General features: G+C 42.7%; 1 protein-coding gene across 1 annotated transcript in view; it reads left to right on the forward strand.

The window, feature by feature from the left end:
• Positions 1 to 20,472, forward strand: part of LNP1 (leukemia NUP98 fusion partner 1) — a 45,848-nt gene extending 25,376 nt beyond the window's left edge. The window contains exons 4-5 of the mRNA XM_018568321.1: positions 18,437 to 18,529; positions 20,365 to 20,472. Coding sequence (XP_018423823.1) covers positions 18,437 to 18,529; positions 20,365 to 20,472 — 201 coding nt within the window. The remainder of the gene's footprint in view (positions 1 to 18,436; positions 18,530 to 20,364) is intronic.
• The last annotated feature ends 1,777 nt before the right edge of the window (positions 20,473 to 22,249 follow it).

Raw genomic sequence — 22,249 nt, forward strand, 5'->3', positions numbered from 1 at the left:
ACCAGCATAAGGGAATTGTTATGTAGTCATATGTAGTTATGTAGGATTTTTTTTTGCACTTATCGAACAGATATAAGAAAACATTTTTAGTGGTATATTTACCAGACCAAAACAAAAGGAAGCAATTAGGTGACGTTCAATGCAAGTTTTACATACACATTAAGAGGGTGATTTATAAACTGTTTGCATAGCGAGCAGCTATGCGAATAGGATTCACAGCATATTTGTTTGCCACTAGATAGAACCATGGAGCATAGGAAATTCCACCTAGCCAGCTTAATGCCTGCAAATGTTGTTTGGATAACTGTTGGCCATGCAAACAATGTATTATTCACCCTCTTAGTGTAAGAATGATATTGACTATTTGACTCATTTCACAGGGTACTTTAATGACAGTCTGGTTTTATTCTGCATCATTGTCAGTGTGTTTATGACAGCAAAAAAGCTTTGCTGAACCTTAAGGCATAGAGCAGGGGTAGGGAACCTTGGCACAAATCCCATCATACCCCTGCCTCTGGGAGTCATGCCTGTGGCTTGAAGAGTCTTGCCATGCCTCATGGAATTTGTAGTTTTACTACATCTGGAGTGCCAAAGTTACCTTCCCCTGGCATAGATCAATATGAAAAGTACAGTAACCCTTAGCAACCACACAACAATCATCCTTTATTGGTTTAATCACACTAAACTGAAGATAAGATGTGATTTGTTGCTCTGAGTTACTCCATCATTGCTCTTTGCACTGCCTTAAAGCAGATGTAAAGTCAATTAGTTATGGCAAAGTGGAAGTGAATACAACAGCGGGTGACAGTTGACTTGAGTATAACTCTGATTGCTTGCAACACAGATAAATACCCTTTCACACGTTTGGAGTATATAATATATTATTGCTGTTGACTACTTTTTATATATTAGTAATCGGTTTTGCAGTGTTTTATAGGTGTTCTGCAGATAACATCATACAAATTGCCCAGTTGTAATTCTTTCAGACATCTCAACTCTCCTGGACGCTGCGGAAGTCTCCCGCTATAAGGCCCCGTTCACATTGAGCGGTTCGCAAATCGCGCGTTTGTCGCGCGATTTGCATTTTGCTCGATATCGCAAATGCTTACATTGAGCAAGCTTGAATCGCGGCTAAATCCGCTCCAAAAAGGGTCCTGCTGTAGCGACACGTGACCCGCGACAGCAGGACCCTTTGCCCCATTGAGAAGCATTGGAGAGCGATATCGCGCGGTAAATTGCCGCGATATCGTGGGAATTACCGCGCGATAAATCGCTCAATGTGAACGGGGCTTTAGGTAGCAGCTCCCGGACAACCGGGAGAGAAACATTTTCTCCTGGAAAGGTTTACTCTGCTCTGTCTAGGAGAGTAAACCTTTCCCTGCAATGTTTTTTTTTTTACATCGAGGCTGCCGGCCACTGTCAGTCAGAGACAACAAAAAAAAACAGTATAGGAATGAATAGCTACATTGCTATTGGCTATTTCAATTTGCAATAGCCAATAGCAGATGAGCTATTGCACCCGCCCACTGCCTCTGTCAATCAGCAGAGGTGGACATGAAGTTCTCCATCAGCAGAGGGCGGGTGCAATAGCCAGCTTGCTATTGCAAATTGAAATAGCCAATAGCAATCTAGCTATTCATTCCTATGCTGTTTTTTTTTTTTTTCATGGAGGTGCTCTCTCGCCTGCCTCCTTGAAATGAGAAGGGCCCATCCCTGAAATTACTTTTTTTTCATGTTTTTCATGTTGGGATGCCTGGTATCCTATTAGGCATTCTCAGGTTGTGAACTCTGGTACCCTGAGGGTCTATAGAGGCTGATATCAGTCTGTATTGCCTAACTCTGTTGTAATAAGATGTTTACCACCACAGAGGCCTTGTATATTAAACTGTGATTATGCCCTGTGTGCAAAAATTGTAACCCTAGCCTAGTGGATTCTGTGTACTAATAAAAATGCTTTATTAATACTGCGATATATTGCAAGGGATAATGCCAATGTAAAAAGCCATGTAAGAGATTTATGTAATGCTAAATGCAGACCTGCCTTCTCTCCGTAAATACCATATTGCATTAACACTAGAGATACAAGCGTTATGTAAAGACATTTATACACTGCCACAGTAATCCCACTAAAACACCTTTAGAAACATTGTGTAAGAATGGTATTCCTTTATTTGCAGGTTAGAATAGGACTGATCATCTCATGTGTGTGCCATGCATAGAACTTCTATGATAGAAGCACATTCAGACCCACTTAATAAGACACTACAAAGTGGAACGTACTGTGCGTAAGTGAAATCTGACTGGTTGCTACAGTTAATTGCCCTTTGCCCGTTATCTCTGCACTCTGTGCTGCTTTATATAGTAATTACATTTATATTAGCCTGTGGTTATATAGGATATTTGTGTTCTCTCTTACCAAAGAAGTCATAGATGATGCATTATTACACATATGACTAATATAACATCCTCTTGTTTATTCTGCAAACCTGTTGAGCTGCTACACATGTCCTTTAAAGGAGAACTCTGGCAAACATTTTCTTAACCCTTACAGTGGGCCTACCCCCGCACTGCAATAGTTAAGTGCTTGTTTCGCCTAGGTCAAGTGTAGCCAAACTCCGGCCCTCCAGCTGTGGTGGAACTAAAAATCCCATGAGGCATTGCAAGATTCTCACAGCCACAGATATGACTCCGGGAGAGAGATGCATCATAGGATTTGTAGTTTCACCACAGCTGGAGGGCCAGAGTTTGGCTATCCCTGGTCTAGGTGCAAAAATAAAAAAAAAGTTATACTCATCTGAACCTTGCAGCCGGCTGGCTGTTAGAGTGGTTCTTCCAGCCTCTCTGCCCCTTCTCTCCAGCGGTCTAAGGTCCCTGAGTCACTATGTATTGGGCATGAGGATGCCAAGGGACATACCAACGCTGGAAGGAGCAGTGTAACAGCCAGTCGGCTGCGAGGTTCAGGTGAGTATAACTCACCTAGACAAAAACGAGCACTTAACCCTTGCTGTGCAGGGATAGCTCCACTGCAAGGGTTACCGGGAGTTCTTCTTTAAGCCAATCTGATCCAACATATAGCCTGCAAAATAGAGACAGCACCACTTACATATCCAATCTCTACCAGTGACTTTACCCATTCAACCTATTTAGGCAAAATATGCTTAGAACATAAAGATATTAGAATGAGATAACAATGCCATAAATAATAGGAATTTGTGAATTACACTATTGTTTTGCATGTAACACTATTTGTACTAACAAAATAATTGCAGCTATGAGTCGCACTTGTGAAGCATCCTTTAGTTATAACATCTATAATGCTACATTATGATATCTGTAGACTTTGACGATAATTCCAGATTTCCTTAGCAGGTGGCACTGCAAGAGTAATTCTCATGAGAGATGGTTGGTTGGGTCCTCTGTCAATACATGGGGAAAGGGGTTAAAACCAGCATGGAAATTGCAAATTAGCCAGGAAAAGCTGCTAACGAATAGAGACAAACATATTGTAATGTTTGCATTGGATCTTAAGAGACAAGCTCCTCATGTTAGTCTCTACTAATATAGATGTAGCAAAGACTTTAGTACCAGTGCTTGGAGCAAGAGAAGAGGAGCAGCACCAAGCATAGCACAGCCTGAGTTTACCAAAATCTGCACATTGATACTTATGTAGAGGATGGAGGAGAAGAGCATGTCCCCAGCATGGGCTGAAAACAATGGCGATTGTCAGGATATCCAACCCACATAATCAGTTGTGATTTCTAATTTGACTGCATTTGGAGGGACCTAGCACTAATTGCAAGGAGACTAAGCAATGTTCAATATGTGGGTATGGCACCAAGATAAAGGCTGCCAAATAACCTAAGATTGGTTCTATGCAGGGCTTGATAGTTATTGAAAGACCCTCATTTCTGTAGACACATTCTTTTAGACTAATATTCTCCCTAAGTCTACCAGTTCTCTCACAAGAATACAGGAGCGGTTTCAGAACTGGTAATGTGTTAAATTTGAGTTGCATTTCCTGCTCAGTGTATGGAGTGTGCAAGTGGCACTGAAAGTAGGTCATCGTGTTGGAAAAATGTATCAGCATAAGGGCCCGATAAACTATTGATGGTGCACTGGATAATTGGCGCATGGAACACTGAACTATAGAATATACCATATAATTGTTTTAGTTGAAGGGTTTGAACAGTAGGATGCACCTAGTGCGCCAAATGTAGAAAAATCCCAAACTGCGACATGCTGCACAAGAGTTGCACAATCTTTTATAAATTTAGTTTGTCGTAAGTTAGTGGAATGGGGGTGTTCAATATTGACCACAGAAGATGATGGTGCAAGACAGTCAAGATCATGGTTTCTGTACTTAATAAACTATAAGCGTTGCAACATAATGTGAAATTTATGTAAAATGCATTGCACCATAATCACATGTGCCGTGCAAGACTTTCCATTCCTTTAAACTGATAATCATAGTTTATTGAGCCTTAAGTGTTCAAGTTAGTCACTTCAGTTACTGGATAGTAGAGCCAGAGATGGATGTAGCAGCAAGAACACAGAGTACCAGGAAACAAGTACTGTACTATTAAATGATCAATATAGTAAACTGATTACAGCAGTGTTTGTGATGGTTGAATTTTATCGTGGTGGTTGTGGTGCACCTTGGACATCAGATCCCACTATTGTGTACCTAACTGCATTATAACACAACTTTAAGCCTTACACCAGCCAAAATGTTCTTATTTATGTGTATGTATCCTTTGTGGAGATTCCCCCCTTATTTCCTGTCTGTATGATGCCCATACAAGAAATGGAGGGAATGGTTGTCTCCAAGACAGCAAGGCACGAACAGCAATAAAACATTGTTAGATGCTTTATTCTTATTTATTTTTGTATGTGCGCACATTGGAGATATAACACATCACTTCTGGTCATGGTAGGAAGTGAGTGGAAATCCCCACAGTAGGTAAAACAGATGGCAACAAAAATATAACAGAGGAGCTAACTCTTCCACAAGCTATTTATAATTAAATAAAACGTTTTGGCCGGAGTTGGGCTTAAAAACAGTCACATTTCTTGTATGAGCACACACAAGATACATCCACTGTTTCGTCTTTGCATTGCATTGCAGCACTGTAGATGTACCTGGACCTTATTCTGTACATATACAGAATAAGGTCCAGGTACAATGTGTTTCCACTGACCTTATTCTAGGTCAGTGGAAACACATTAGAGACATGCTACCAACCCATCCAAAACACAAGTAAAATATGCAGTGTATTATGCATTGACAAATGCATTGTGGAAAATGTAACTACCGGCTTGGAGTCCGACAGTTTTTTTCTCATTTCAAACACGTGGCAAAACTACATACCAAATGTGTGGAAAACACACAGATACACAAAGTAGTTGAATTACTCCTAACTCCCATCTGTTCCGCATTTGAAAAGACTTTCTCTCCTATGGAACCATATACCTCCATCCCTCTTTTAGAGCTGACATATAGGCCTCAATGCCAAAAATTTACTGTGTAGCTACCAAAAGTGTGAGACTTGTACCAAAGTGCTCTGCTAGCCTCTATATCAGCCATTCTCAACCAGGTGGGCATTGGAATTCAAGAGTTCTTCATGTGGTTGCTTGGGGTTCCTTGAGCTGTGGCTCACTGGTTTCCTATGTGATGGTGCCTGCATAGTTCTGGGTTCAATGCCACTTGGCAGAGCCCATGCAAGGGCATTCGAGATCTTTTAACTGTCTGCAAGGGTGACATTTGGCCTAACACTGTAAAGGGCATTTTTCCCACTAACGGCCAATTAATTGGTTTCAGCAGGGGTTTCCCGAGAAATGTAAAGAATTTTGAAGGCTCCTCTTGGTTAAAAAGCTTGAGAAAGTCTGCTCTATATTATTGCATGTTATTTTGAAAATCAGTTGTAAAGTTAAAAGGAGAATTATGAGGCGAGTGATTTTCACTCAGCCTCATAATCTGAGCCAACCTGTGACAATGAAACTGTCACAGGTCGGCTCAGTAGATCGCTCACTTCTCGAACTATCCGTGCAGAGAGCCGTGACTGTCACTCACGGCTCCCTGCAGGGATTCCCCCCTTCCCTGTCCCTCCCCTGTCCGATCCTCCAGCGCTGACTGGCGAAACGGACGGGGGAGGGGGCGGGCACAGCTGGCTCTGCCTCTGGATAGGCAGAACCAGATGTTAATCCCACAGCTGGGTGGATCCAGACAATATTGTCGGGATGGGGCGTCTCAGTATACCGCGAGCTGTTGCTCCCGGTATACTGAGCTTTGGGTGATGGGAGAACGCTAGTTTGTGTTCTCCCGTGACCCTTAGGAGAACTATGGGGAAAAGCCCTGACCCCATAGTTCTCCTTTAATGGTATACATAAAAAAAGTGTGAGTTTAAACAATAATGTTTGTGCATTAATTCTTCATGGTTGGTGTAACTGGCGGAGTGACGGGAGAATCTTCTGTGTACATACATTATGCTAAAAGCTTTTCCTCTATTTCATCTCAGAATGTTGGGAAGTGTGGATGTAGTAAAGGAGTCGAGAATGTCCCACTTGATGGGAGCACGACCTCACTTTGCTTAGTAAGCACTCTTTACTCCTTTAGTAAATCAACTCCATAGAAAAAGCCGCACAAAATGTTTGAGAAGCATTTCCTTTCCCCTAGTAAATTAATCAATGTGTCCATACCCGATATGAACACATAAGCCATGGACTATTAAACAAGGGACATAGAAATTTGTTTTTTATTAATAATAAATGACTTTATCAGCTTTACAACTGAACATATACACAATGTCCATCTCATGTGTAGCAGCGAACCTGAATGTCACATACTGGAATTCTCCTGTATTTGCTATAATCCTTTTCCATGAAGTTTGATGCCTCTACTTACCTTACCTAATGTGGCTGTTCAGATGGTTCATGTATCTCCTGTGCCTCACGTTTTTATTTTTCACTGTATGATATAAAGCCAATAAATTGTTCAAACAAAGTTGATTTTGTCTGTTTTATTTGATTTTTTTTTTTAAATGAAATGAAAATCCTTGAGCAACAAACAGGCAAAAGCCAAAGTAAAACCACATTATAACCATTGACACCACAAATTCGTACTTTAGAACTCCTCCATACATTAAAGCTGAAGTTTGGTTACAATTTTTTTTTCACAGCCCCAGCAACATAACTTACACCCATTGAGGTGGGTCCCAGGTTCCGGTTGCTGCTGCTCATTGTAGAAACCCTCCCAAAAGTGCCCCAGATACCCCTTATGTTGCTGATCTTCTGGCGCTGTGGGGGTTAACAGCAGCCGCTACCAGTGTAAGGGCCCTGTCACACCATCAGGAGTGCGTTCCAGTGCGTTCGGCCTCTGGAACGCAACCTGGCCGGCTCAGTTTTTTTGTGGGGCGGTAGAGACGGCGTGGTGGTGCATTGAACTCAATGGCACCGCAGCCACGCCCCCTACCCGCGGTGCAATCACTGGCACTGGAACACGTGGCATATTAGTGCCTGCGTTCTAGTCCACTGAAATCTGCAAAAAATGCTGCAACCACTTTTTTTTGCAGATTGCACTGGACCTAATGTGCCACGCGTTCGGGTGCCGGTGTTCTATCGAAAGCTCCAACTTGTCGAAAATCTCCAACTACCTGACAGCTAGCAAACTTGACTTCTGAAAACGCTATGCGAGCATGCACACCTCAACTGTATCGAGCTTCAGTCTTTCTGAGCACTGGAAGTGAGGTAGTTGGAGATCTCGATGAGTTGGAGCTTTCGATAGAACACTGGCGATCGCACCGCGGGTGGGGGGCGTGGCTGCGGTGCCATCCCGCCCCCAAAAAACTGAGATGGCCAGGTTGTGTTCCAGTGCGTTCCAGAGGCTGAACGCACTGGAACGCACTCCTGATGGTGTGACAGTGCCCTAAAAGAGCCTACAAAATACTGCTGCTTGCCCGCCCCTTTCTCCTCTCTCCTCCATTCATACAAGTTGTACTATTTTCCCCAAATGCAAATTGATCTGTGATTGGAGTAGGTAGATCCTTTCATTCACCCCCCCCCCCTTCCTCCTTCAATCATGGGTTACTTTTAATTGTGGGAAATAATAATGTATCTATGAATGAAGGAGAGAGGAGGAAGGACCAGATAAGTGGCACAATTTTTTCAGACTCTTTCACGGCAGCAGTGGCTGCTTTCAAACCCCGCAGAACCAGAAGATCAGCGCTGTCTGGGGCATCCTGCAGCACTAATTTTCCACAATAAGCAGCAGCCACCAGGACATGGGACTCACTTCATTGGTGGTTATGTCCCCGGGGCTGAATAACAACAAATAAAAGAAATGGCATTACACTTCAGCTTCAAGCTAGAATATGAAATGGATGTTATAGGAAAGAGTTTCATGCCCCATATCAACTCCTTAAGATCCTTATTTCATTTTCAAACATGAACTGCAAAAATAGTAGTTGATTGTTTGCCATGGTCGACATCATTTTTGTGCCTATAGCACACTTTTCAAATAGCAGTTATCCAGAAATGGTAATGTAGCGCTCACCAGCGAAGGAGCCGCCAAAGTAACCCAGGTATTTCTGTCCCCAAAGCGCAAATGTACCGCCCAAACAGGATCCACACCACACCAACACACCTTAAAGAGCTTCATAACAGCTTTAGTTATGAAATATCGCATTAATAAACACAACAATACAAGAAAATAGCATTTAACAATATACAGTTGGTGTTCTGACACTCAGCAGCCGTGGCTGTCTGTATACTAAAATTGCAGTATTAAACTACCTTAGGGGCTATCTCTGACTTTGAATACTTGGTTGCTAATGTATCAGTTTCAGGTTATCTCTGACTCTTTATACTACTGGCCAGTAGCAATGTTCTAGGCTAGCCAACGCTGGGGCCCGTACTGTATTGCAGATGTGAATGGTAAGGTATCACAAATGGTTAAAGGCCACTCACCACTCCCAAGGTCAGGCGGAAGAGATGATGCCCGTCAGCGAGAGACGGGCATCTCCTTTTCTCTCAAGCCCACTCCGTTGAGGATGCTGAAGTCATCTGTGGGTCTCTTGGGGAAGGTCTCCGCTCATCCAGGGTACTGCCCAGATAGCAAGCAATTGAGCTATTGAGCTGCAAGTTTGAAAATGACTTGCTAAAGTATTGCAGACTTGCCAAGCTTCACAATTTTGTTGCACAATTACAGCAAGTCTGCATCGCAAGTCTCCAGATCAACGTGCTTTGCAAAAGTGCTGTACACTTGCAGAGTTCTTGCTAAGACCTGCAGGACTCTTGCTGTAAGGCAGCTGTCTCCGTTACCACCATCCAGCTCCCCTCACTCGGCTGGGCCTTCTGGATCGTTCACAGTGCTAAATTGGCAGTGCGACCAGGCTGCGATATCTCCACTGCAGCCGGGTCACAGGGCCCCGCTGAAGCGATTGTCCAGGTATCTCTGAGCACAGCAGAACCGTATGAATTCTCTCTGGTTCTCTGGAGGCTGTCTGATCTGCCTGTGCTCTCCTTGACAGTATGCATAGAGCCTGTGAGCCCCTATATGTCAGTGGCAGCCACACAACTCTGTCTCTCACATTAAAATCCTTCCAGCCAGGCTTACACAGATCTGTCCCCTTGGCTGGGATCCCCCGGACTAAGCGCGCTCAGCAGCCACAGCCCAGAGTCCCCCTCCTCTCTAAAAACACCCTAGAGCCCCTAGAGCAGACAAAGAACGTCCGTTCTTCGTCTGCTCTGTGTGATCACTGAGACCGTGGCACTGTAATCACAGCGCCACCTGTCTCAGCTGTGACTAACTACAGCTGTCACAGAACCCTACCCTCCCTGCGTCCCATGGTTAGGTGCGCCTTATGGAGCGCAAAATACGGTATATCTATCTATGTAGGGGCTACAGTAACATGGGACTGTACAATATCATTTACATTTACCAACATCTATGGATTGGGGAAATCCACTATGGAAAGTCAAAACAGGGCAATACATTTACAGCTTCAATACAGTTTATTGAAAGATTGCATTCAAATTCTGTCAAAACAGGAAAAAATCTTTGGCGGGTTTGTTGAAAATAAATAAGCAATTTTGCCTTGCACTTAATCAAAACCACCATTTTGTGTCCTTTATCTCTTAATGGTTTAAAACAATAAATGAATTAAAATCAAAAATGTAATCACTTTATAAGTTTGCCACCTGTACGGGAAGCTTAAGACTCCAGCTTGTGCCTCATAACTGTTTCATGGCAAGTGCTTTGAGTCTGCATGGAAACTGTTCCCATTCTGTATTGTGGAAAGTATATAGACTGCCATTGCTAATCTCTCTTCCTGAAAATGAATTTTCTGGCTGTTATGCTTATTCATTGGCTTTAATAGTTTCTAATCATCTAGGTCAAGTGTACAATTGAGCAAATATGACTTCAATCAGCTTTGAGAAGCTGCATTCTTTCTCTGGTTAATCACATATGACCTGTTTCGATGGGTTTTTGTTAGGGATGCACCGATACCGATACTAGTACTAGTACAGGCATTCCTCACTTAACGACCGAGTTCCGTTCCTACGACCAGGTCGTTAAACAAATTGGTCGTTAAGTGAGGAACTCTATACAGTACTGTACTGCATTAGTACAGTACTGTATAGCGTTGCAGATGTACAGTACCGAACAGTGTACTGTACATCGGCAATGAAAATACTTACCGGGACCCGCAGTGAAGATCGGAGGATGTCACTTCCGCCGGCGACACGTCGCACTGACGCTGACACGCGAGGTCGGAGGTCGCTCGGCGGTCCGTCGTAAGTGCGAGTGGTCGCAAAGCAGGTAAGTCGTTAACCGAGGAATGTCTGTATTGGTATCGGTGCCGATGCCGAGTATTTGCTCCTATACCTAGCCCGATACTTCCGGTATCAGGAAGCCGGGCAGTGCGTCATTACACGCTGCCCGGCTTCCTGATTGGCCGGGAAGCTGGCTCCATGCTCCCTCGTCACTGGCTTTCTGATTGGCCAGAAAGCCAGCTGCATGCTTTCTCGTCACATAGTGGCGAGAAGCATGGGGACACCGTCCCGGCTAATCAGGAAGCTAGGTGGCGAGACATTACACGCCGCCTGGCTTCCTTAATGAGACTTCTGGTATCGGTATTCGGTATCGGCAAGCACCGGGAAAAAATATTGGTACTTATACTCGATACCGAAATACCAGTATCGGTGCAGGCCTAGTTTTTGTTCGCTTCAGGTGGGTTTGGTGTTTTCATACAAGTCTATGAGGATGCAAAACCCACATGAAGCACATCAATTGCAGGTTAGAAGGAGGTCGAATTCAGGTCAAATGCTCCTGTCAATTAATTCTGAATGATCTTAGAAATGTCTCAAACTGATGTCACACTGATGCCATTGACATCCAGCTTGACAAAATTTGACTTAAAGTAACACTACTCTCAGGAGTTAAATCTTAAAATTGCATTCAAGTACCCTTACTATTAACCAAAATGTATCTTATTTGTGTATCACTCGGCTGTAGATCCTCAAATAATCTCTGAATTGGTGCCGACACTGTCCTTCCTTCTGGAGGGTGGCTACTTTTCTTCCCCATGGTCCCTATGTGTATTGTAAAGTAGCCACCGCTTCACGCTCATTCCCATGATAAACAATAACTTTAATACAAATTAGCTAACTAAACATGAGATTGTAGTCCATCATGTGAGCGAAAAATCAACTGAGCTGGGTGGAAAAATATTGGCTGAACAGTTTGGGTATTCAGGCTGCTGAATACAATAACTGGCAGTGGAGATTCCTCCATCCATGCTGGAGGTAGTGAGAAAGAATCAAACATATATGAGGGAACTAGCTGTTTATGGCAAGCTTTACTCTCAATGACTGAATGGAGTGGTGATGTTACCTGAGCATTAATCATGGTAAATGTTCACATACTTTAACCTCAAAGTGAAAAACTGCCATGGTAAACAGAACTTTATGCATGAAATAGAGGGTTCAGGTAATATTTTATTTGCATTACTATCACCAATCACAAAGGTAGTAAGCATATCAATTATAACATGGATATCAGCATCCAGTTGGGTTCACTGCTATGTTGAGAATTGTGATGACACATCTGTCACACCTATTAAACATTCAACCCCCAGGGCTCCGGTAAAAGCTCTTAGTTGATATAAATCAGTGTGAATCTTTTTTTCCTTGCACTTATCCAGATTGTAAGCCTGTGTGGGTAGGATGATCTTTATCTGTCTGTATGACCCACTATTGTGCCTGTATGTCTCACTGTTGCTTATGATTTGCATGCTGTCCTAGTGACATGTCTTGTGTTACATTTTAGCATGCTGTGTCAATATTTGCATGCCTTGTCAAAGTGATATATTTATAATGTTATTTTTAAAATCCAGGTAAACAGCTCAGATTCCATAGAGGCTGGATATAATGAGTGCATATGTGGTGGTGGTGGTGGGATGTAGGAGCTGTGCCCACTACATTATTCTACCAAATAACAGGGCAAGGGAGAACCTACAAATATGTTTTTGATGCATTTAATGAGAACTCTGTAAACAGTTTGAATGCATTCTGGGAGGCAAAGTGTCTTTTGTAAAATCAAGCACATAATTTGCATTAGTATTGCATAGAAAATACTTACACGCTCATTGGAAAAACCCATGAGTTCGATTTTCATGCTTTATAAGATGTTGAACACTTTACAGCATAGGGGTGCTGCCTTGTGGTACCTTTAATTTTAAATGGCACTGCGACGCACTATACTGTACATTATGGCCTCATGCACCAAAGCACAGCACAATGCACATGGAATGTGTTGTTGTGTACTGCCTTAGGGCAGGTTCACACCATTTTCTGGACCAGATCTGGTTTGGAAAATGGTGTGAACCTGCACACAGTTGGAGTGCATTCCAGACCAGACAAAATGAGACATGCAGTATTTTTCTGGTCTGGTCTGGAACAGACTGCGCTGGTGTGAACAGAGGCCAGAAAAAGCATAAGGATACATTAGGATGCATTTTGCCTCCGGAAACAATGTGGTCTGGCCTGGAGATGATCTGGATGTGGTGTGAACCTGCTCTGAAACAAAATGGTGCCTGCCTGATTTTTGGGGGCGTGGTGATCCTTTGAAGTGAATGGCACCGTAGCCACGCCCTCCGGCCACAATGTGATCGGACGCATGGGATCGCAAGTCACATTATCCCTGCGGTCTGGTCTAAACAAAATAGTGCTTGCAGCATTTTGTTCGCACCGGACCGCAGGCATAATGTGCCTTGCGATCCCGTGCGGCCGATCGCATGTGATCCCGTGCCATTCACTTCAATGGACCGCCATGCCCCCTCCTGCCCCACAAAAAAGTGAGCCGACCGCAATGCGAGGCAAACCTGTGCTATGCCCATGCAGGGCAAAACAACAGGTTTTTTTCAGGACCCCTTCAGACCTTGTTCACACCGAAAACGTGTGCGCTCCAGAGCGGTAGCTGCTGGACCGCACACCGCGATCACTGAGAATTCAATGGCAACGCTTCCACGCCCCCACCGCCCGCAGTGTGATCGTACACGTAACAAATCTTTGCCAGCGCTCCGTTCCACTGAAAACGCAAAAATAGGGCTTGCTTTTAGGGCAAAATGTATTCTGTTACATTTCTTTAGTCACATCGGAGCTAATGGACAAATAGACACCAAACATGTCAAGCCTCAAAAGTGTGTGCGTCTGTGAAATCCCCAAAAAACTACCATACCCAAATTTGCCCATAGGCTACGCTTTAAAAGCTTTTACTGCTCATCATGTGGCTCAATTGCCATTTTCACACGTAGGCATACCCAATGCGTGTTTGCATTTGAATATGCGTGTACATTGGGGAGGGGGACCTTAAACATTTTGTATATGTGATTTTAATTTCTTTTTTTTTTACTAACTTTTTTTAATGTAACTTTATTGCTATGTTAGCCCCCATAGCACAAATACAGTGACAGGTCCCTCTTATGGAGACATCATATAGACTTATATACCCCAATGAAGCAGGTGAAGCACAGATCGTGCTTCACCACCTTCTTCACCGGCTACAGCAGCCAGAGACATTACACACTGAAGTTGGCAATGGAATCACATCACTTCCGCTTTCAGGGATTGGAGAGATCGGCCACTTGAAGTGTGCTGATCTCCCTCCAGTCGAAGTGAACAGACCTGTTCTGCCAGACAGGGGACAGTGGAACTTGGGATAGCCGGCAGCAGCAGCGGAGAGGGGGGCTGCACACTTCCACACGTGATACAAGCGATCGGACGGCCATAGTCACCTGAACACCTGTTTGTAAACAGTCATTGCCAGCTGTAACAAATGTTTACAGTGTCCTGTTTGGCCATGTGCGAGCAAAAAATAAAAAATAAATCGCCATACATGTACCTGTAATGAGGAAGGAGCCGTCTATCTGTTGTATATAAACGGGTGCATGTACAGCAATTGTTGTTTTCTTATTTGCAAGTGGTTAAAGCAGTGGACCCCAACACATAGTATGCGTGTTTGTTGTGTTGCAGCGTGTGTGCATTGCAGGCTACTGTACTGGTGTTTGGAGAGTGGCACTGCAAAGAACACACATTGTACCATGTGGTATCATGCTTTGTGGTAATGTGTGATAAATGCAGGTTTTCACCCCAAATTACTGCAACAAATAGGGGTGAAGGCAGCAGCACTGTACTGTACTTATCTTTCCTTCAATAGCCCACAACTCTATTCAGCTGGTGGGACTAAGGAAAATACATGGTTCTTCCAGGTACGGAGGAGCATGTGACTCCAGCACTGTCACTTGGGGAGATTCCATAGCCCTGTGTATGCTTCAACCTACACAAAGCTAATTATCCTGCCACATAGCTGCTGAACAGAGTGTTTGAGGAGTGAAGGAAATGTAAGTGCTGGGGAGAGAGGATTAAAGTAAACCTGTTGCTTTGTTCTTTAGGCCTACTTTACCTAGAAATGTGTCACCACCGTAGATATCTCCAGCTGCCTGCACCTTCATAACCCTAGGTGCTATATTATAGAGCTACAACTTCTGTGCTCTATCTCTCTCACATCCCTTCTTTTGAGGCTGTCCATTGGATAGTTGTGGGGGATCAAAAAGTGGAGGGAGGACTATTGACCACTGAAGTTATAGTACATATACATGACATAGTGCCCGGGTTTTGTAATGCTCTGAAGATAAGGCAATTATTCACATTTTGAAACAGACAACTGGAAATGCCAACTCAATGGACCTGGGGCCATCTTATAAGGTAAGGTGCCCCCACAGGTTTGCAAAAGGAAAAGTGAAATCTGTATCCCCTTTTGTGTTTGTTAAATCTATATCTCAAGAGAAAATGTAATGGCACAGTTTTGGGATCATACAGTTGCATTTGGACATGCCATGAATAGATTATTTATCTTACGTGAGCAAATGCTAGGACAACATCTTAAATTATATAAGACTCTGTAATCCATACCCATAAATCCCTAAGAGATTAATCTATCCTCAAAAGCTTGTTATTGGTAGTGAACAGGACTGGCAATACAGAGACAATAAATTCTCATGATGCATTTAAATCTAGAACAAAACTTTAATCCCAATGTAGCTTTGTAAGTGCAAGCAAAAACTCAACTTCAAAAACCCTGATCAGGTCTTACAGAAGAAATCCAGATGTTAAACTTAAAGTGTAACTAAGGCAAAATAATAATGACATGTACGATGCAGTGTTTTAGCATTAACACAGAAGTTTCTCTTGCTACCTATTGATGCTGCCAGGAAATCTAGCATTTTTTTCACTTCCTGTAACAGACCCAGTTGCCCAAAAAACATTGCAGTTGGAACAACCCATATAATACTGCTTACAATAGTCAACTTTTATTCATATAGTTTAAAACTTTTGACTTTCAAAAGGTAACAAAAAAACTGCTGTTGTAACTGCTTAAAAAACATTCACTGGAGTTGGACTTTATTTGTCTTTTGCTTAAAGTCCATTATAAATTACATTACTACCCTGACTACAGGGTAACAATGCTGCTGTGTAATTTCCCTGCAGAATGAACAGTGTTGTCACCTTGAAGAGTGCATCATATATAGTATGTCATCATTGATTTTGCCCATCATTTGCACTTGCTTTTTGCACTCCCTTTTTAAATAATTTCGACAGAAAAATAATTGCATGCTCAGAAAAAATCTTATCATATTTTATAGGGTAGAGACAGCAAAGATATTTAAAAAAAAACCTTTATCTTTTAGCTGGGTACTCACGGTTAGAACATTTGTTTGATATTTTCATAAGTAATGGCTCAGACTGATAACCAATTTCAACCATAGGTGAAAAAAAAATGGAAGGAGCAGGATGGAAAACTTTCTTGAAGGAACAAAAACCTAACAGTGAATGTTGTGGTTTTCGTTCGGGAAACGTCATTCATTCCCAAATTGAATGTTAAAATAAAACAACATTTTGGACGACATTCATCAAGTTTTTGATGATTCATTTTGGAATCTTCTGACAAGGTTTTTTATATGAAAGTCTACCAGCATATAACCAGCTTTACAACTGTGTCTAGAGTCTATTCAGCGAGTGTTTGCTCACACCAGTTATGGTAAACAGAGCTGATGACTTGTTTAAGGGAAGGTAACATACGTGCCTGAGATCATGTCTCCTGATTACACATAGCTCCTCATTACCAACAGGCTGTGTAGATACATGGGATCATTTCCCAGGTATTCACACAGCAGTGACTACATAAGGTTGGTAAGAGTTCTCGCACCAATGCTTAATAAGTCTGAGTACATGTCACCTCTGCATGCTGCTTCCTAGTCACATAAAAGTACATTTCCTTCCACAAACAAGGGTTACATTTCCAGGTGGGTCTGTTATGCAGATATAAGTCCTATGGAGGATTGCACATTCATCTAATGCACATAAACCTGTGCTGAAAAATATGGGTCTGCAATTCGTGACCTCCTTCTAAAATACTATGTGCCTGGCTATTTCTGGCATTCACATTGGCCTGGATCACAGCACAGTTGCAACATATAAATCTTGCCCAAAAATGTGGTCAAGAATTATTTATGTGCCAGGGCTGCTTTTCAGTGGCGTAACCATTGCCACAATATTCTTTGAATTTAATGCTGCAGAAAGAATGCATACATGCAAGAGGAGATGGTCAGAGACTATGGGTATGCTAAAGAAAATGGTCCAGTACTATCACTAAGAATAGTTGGAGACGGGGGGGGGGTCTGGTCATGTTATAGTAGGCAGTCATAGACTGTAGACATATTACATGAGCCTGCTAGAGATCGCTGCTGCAACATCTCCTTTATAAACCTTTTATACACATTTGTGCTTCCTACAGCACCCATTCAAAACACTGGTGCCACATTCAATATTTCTCTCAGCAAAATCCACTAAAAAAGATACATGGAAATAAAACATAAAAAGAGGAAAGGGATGGACAGCACAGAAAAACTAAGACAGTGTGAAAGAAATAAACCAAACTATTTAACTACTGGGAGCTAGTCTAAAGGTTGCCATACACTAGATTTTCGAAAGAACTTTGGTACGAAAGATTTTAACAAAATCGAATGGCATTATGACAATATCGGGTGGTAAAGAAAGATCTTTGGATGGTAAAGAAAGATCTTTCATTCAGAAATCTACTAGTGTATGGCCAGCTTAAGAATGTTTCCTTTACTGGCTTTAGTAAGTATCTAGGGACTACAGGGACTCTGAGGGCCCTTCAATAAATGCCAAAGGGTTGCATGCAGTCCCCGGGCTGTGGGTTGGGTGCTATGACTCTAACCCCACTAACAAAAAGTTTTACATAGGCAGAGGTTAGAGAACCATGAGGTTCATGGGATTCTGTGGGATGGGATGCTAGGGGATTAAAATATAGTTTGGTCCTGAATACCAGTCTCCGCTACTAGTACTGTTTCAAGCCCCTATGACTTTACTTTGGCCAATTGTTCAGCAAGAGCATTTTTTGGATGAAAAGGAAAGTGACTGAATGGTGTAGCTTTCCAGCATGGCAGGTAATATTTACAGCTAAGCCCGTATTCAACCCTACCTGTCTATTGATAAGGAAAAATTGGTGCCACAGTTGTGTAACGCATCACCAAGCTAATTCATTTACGTAGAGCTTTCTGGGATCTACTTATTCTTATGACTTGTGAGTATAATATGTACCAACCAACATTGTATTCTTTGCATGTTTATGTTTGTCCCACTCAAATGGATATTGTGTCTCGTGTTAAATGGTTAATGCTTTCAACGCCAACAACTGCAATTTACATCCTGGCTCCCATCCAGGGCCCAATCAAGCTCATTGTCACCTCAGGCCATTCACTGTCATCTCTGTTTCATGTTTCATTTGTCTGTGACCTTGTTAAGCATTAGGATTTGTATTGTAATTATACTGATAATGATTTTTGTTCCTTTGAAGGATGAAGATGAGGACCCATGTGTCATTTGTCATGACGACCTCCACACTGGTAGTATCTGGGAATTGCACTGTTTGCACAGATTCCATAAAGAGGTACAGTAATATACCATCATACAACACTTAGTTAGCAAGTTAGTGACATAAATAGCCACATTTTAGACAGACTCTCCATCTGCAAAGTCTCTGGGGCAGGTTTCCAGACCTGGGTGTCTATATTCCTGGACAGCCAAGTGCAACTGTTTGCAAAGTTTTAAGCCAGATGTACTATTACAGATGCAACCAATTTTTACTCTAAACGGATGCATAATTCAAAAGTGGTGGTGGTGGTGGTGGGGGGGGGTTGTCAGCTGAGGAAGGAATTTATGACTCAAGCTGTAACCTTATAATAAATCTTTCTCCCAATCTCTCTCATTGCCTCTGTCTAGCACTGCTTTACCATACAATAGAATTGATAAATGCCCCCCTGTCTCTTCAGCATACATTTTTGGCACGGAGAAGTGATAGGATAAATTAACTCCTGTGTGCATGTGTGGGAGTTATGTTATCCAGGCCGGGCCAATCAAAAGGACCAATCATCCCGCACTCAACCCGAAAGAAGGCAAGGAGAAGATATCAGCGTCTGCGAGAGAGCTTGAGAATGTCGTATTGCTGTAGGGCACGTGGGTATGGATGGGTTTATTTCCGCTTTAATATAGGTGCACTTTGTCCCTCGATACTTGTTTCAGCGGTAGATCTAATAGGATTCTTCGCTACTTCCTTTTTAGATGATTGTTTTTTTCAGCTAAGGGGCTTGTTCACACCAGCCAGCACAAATTATACGCCCTATAAAATGTGTACTCTGGTGTGCATTGCGAAGGGCAGTTGTTACAAGATCTGCTCATTTGGACAAGCTGCTAAATGTCAGGAATATATAGAGGGCCAACAGAAAAACCTTCCTCTCTAATCTATCCATAACAGTTCACATGACCCTTAGAGTTATTGGAGCAAGCCTTAGCTGTGCTACCGAGGTATGGGGTTTTATTGTAGAATAGTGCAGGAGGGCTAAGTATGGTTGGTTACAGATTTAGAGTTATCCTAAGGTGCAGCTGTACTTTATGCTTAACACATAAAGAGATACTATCATCAGAGGGGTCATTAGGGTTGGTGTCACCTGGTGCGGAACGAAAAACCCCCCCCCCCCCCCCAAAAAAATATTCAGAAAGAAAATGGTAGAATGTCTCCCTTGCCCTCCAATACAGCCGATGAAGCCCAGAATTGTGCTTTATCCCTGTGCAGCCCGGCTTGTGACAGCTGAGACAGGAAGCGCTGTGAGTACAGCACTCCTGTCTCACTGTTCACACAGAGCAGATTGGAGAACGGACGTTACATACACATGGCCCTTACATCATGTCTCCCTGCCTGACTCTTAGCAACCTGGGAAGCTTTGGCAAGCATCCCACCCATCTCCTGGCAACCAGTGACCTCTCTGGATGTCTGGTTGCTGAGAGCTGGGTGGGGAGATGAGTATGGGAGAGGCATGGGGAGGGAAAAAAGTCAGCTGTCTATAGGGTCGTCGAACTTTCACCGACCTGTTGAGTGGCGCCCCTCGTTGAAGTGGCGCCCAGGAAGTGTACCATACCCTGGATCCGCCGCTGGTGATAGAAAGGGAGACCGGACACATGACTTTGACATCATTACTGGGCTGGCTTCCTCCTGCCAATAAATTAAGATAAATTAAACTCGCTTGAAGCAAGCAAAGGGCTAAACACATTTGTTAAGCATACTGCCGGGCTTTACAAATATGCTGGGTTTTTAAAAATTTGTTGGTAAAGCCTCAGTAAGGCTATTGAGCTCCTTTATAAATGGGCCCCCATGTGTCCTAAGCAGGACACCTTAAAGCTCCTTAGTCATGTGATGAAAACTTTTGTTTCTTTTGTCTTGCTCTGCAGTGCATAGAGAAGTGGCTGTGCAAGAAACAGACGTGTCCAACGTGCCGCGTCCAGGTCATCACATCCAAGTCCTTCTTCTTGTCCTCTGCTCAGATGAAAGTCCCCTGAAGCAGAACAATCTGAGCTAAGAAGGCCGGCATCCTTTGTTATCAGAAAGCTATGCAGCACATCTATCTCTTTTTTTTATGTAAGAGGACCTTGTTTTTACAGTAAAATAATATTTTGTGGTACATAACATAATAGAATGAGCTCTTTGAGTTTTTATTATGCAGTTGCACTGTAAATAAAGTCACTTATTTGATACACATGGGTTCTTGTCATGCATTGTTCTGAGTGCAAACACTTGATGTTTAGGAATAGAGTTGGATGTAGAGATCTGAAGTAGTAGTGACAAGGTGAAACCAGCATCAGAGGGGTGCACCGAAGAGGCTTTGCTGGCTAACAATGCTAATGGCAGAGCCAGTTTGTGCCTAATCTTAGACAGGACCTTTACTTATAAACGTTAAAAAAGACTGACAGGTTCACTTTAAGCCATGCATATACTGACAGGAATAGCTATGTGTAGAAATATATCATCCATCACTTTTATCTCCAGTATCTTTTAGTAAAAAATGTTCTTTTACATGAATTTGTAGTTTATGTTTGCTGGCTCTTAAAGGGACCCTGCAATCATTGTTTTTTTTTTACAGCACCCTGCAATAAATTAAGATTATACTCACCTCTCCAGCAGACAGTGCCTCTTGAAGATATATAGCTGCTAAAGGATCTTCTCTATCCAACACACTTCTGCTGGTCACATGCCTGGTTCTCGCTGAGTGCTGTGGGTCCATCCGCCAACCCTGTGCGTGGGGTGACATAGGGTGCTGGCGGACCGCGGACGTAAGGAACGCAGAGACAAGGGATAAGGAATCTAAAAGTTCCTTAAAGTGACACTAAGCTCAGGAGTTAAATGTTAAAAATGCATTTAAGTACCTTAAAGGCTAAGTTCATATTTTGCAAAAATGAAAGAAATGCATAATTAATAATATATATAAAAAATATGCAGTGGATTAGAGATTTATTGCTAAAACGTTTCCAGCGGTTGATCTTTTCTGCAGTTCTTTATTATGTTCTACCAGTTACACATTAACAGGAATTATGTAAATGATGATATTCTAAACAATTCAGTATGACCTTTCACAAATCCTTTAATTAGCATAATACTAACTACAAATGAAAAGTACAGAGTCATGATACAGGAGGTCATAGAAGGGACTCATACACTATATACAATACAGAGCTATAGAACCTTTGTCCTGATTACTACGGATGCATCATTACCGTTTTTTTTGTACCGAGTCCGAGTACCGATACTTTGCTTTCGGTACTCGTTGATACCGAGTGCCTATACCGGTGCTTCCACTGCCAGGGAGCCGGCTTCCCGGGCAATCTGATTGGCCAAAAATCTGGCTCCATATTGTCCAATCTGCTTGATTGAGCTTGGCCGGGAAACCGGCTTCACAGCCAATCAGCATTGAGCCAGCTTCCTGGCCAATCAGGAAGCCAGCACCATGCTGAATGGCTGGAAAGCCGGCTTGCCAGCCAATCAGCATCGAGCCGGCTGTTCATGTATTACACGTGATGAAATCAGCAGGGCTTAGACTGCCGGAGCCCAGGGAAGAAGAGGCTGCAGGGACTGGCCTAGCAACCAGGTAGGACCAAGGTTTGGGTAAGTATATCTTCTTTATTTCATACCCTAGACCAAAACGAGCACTTAACCCTTGTAATGTGGGGGTAGCCACACTGCATGGGTTACTTTTTTAACTTAAAAACATCGGAGCGCCTTTCACATAAATGTACTGACAAAGGAAGCAGTATAATGTTCATCAAGAATCCAATTATCCCC

The sequence above is a fragment of the Nanorana parkeri genome, unplaced genomic scaffold (genome assembly GCF_000935625.1).
Source record: "Nanorana parkeri isolate BGI_ZX_2015 unplaced genomic scaffold, ASM93562v1 scaffold1171, whole genome shotgun sequence".
Lineage (NCBI taxonomy): Eukaryota > Metazoa > Chordata > Amphibia > Anura > Dicroglossidae > Nanorana > Nanorana parkeri.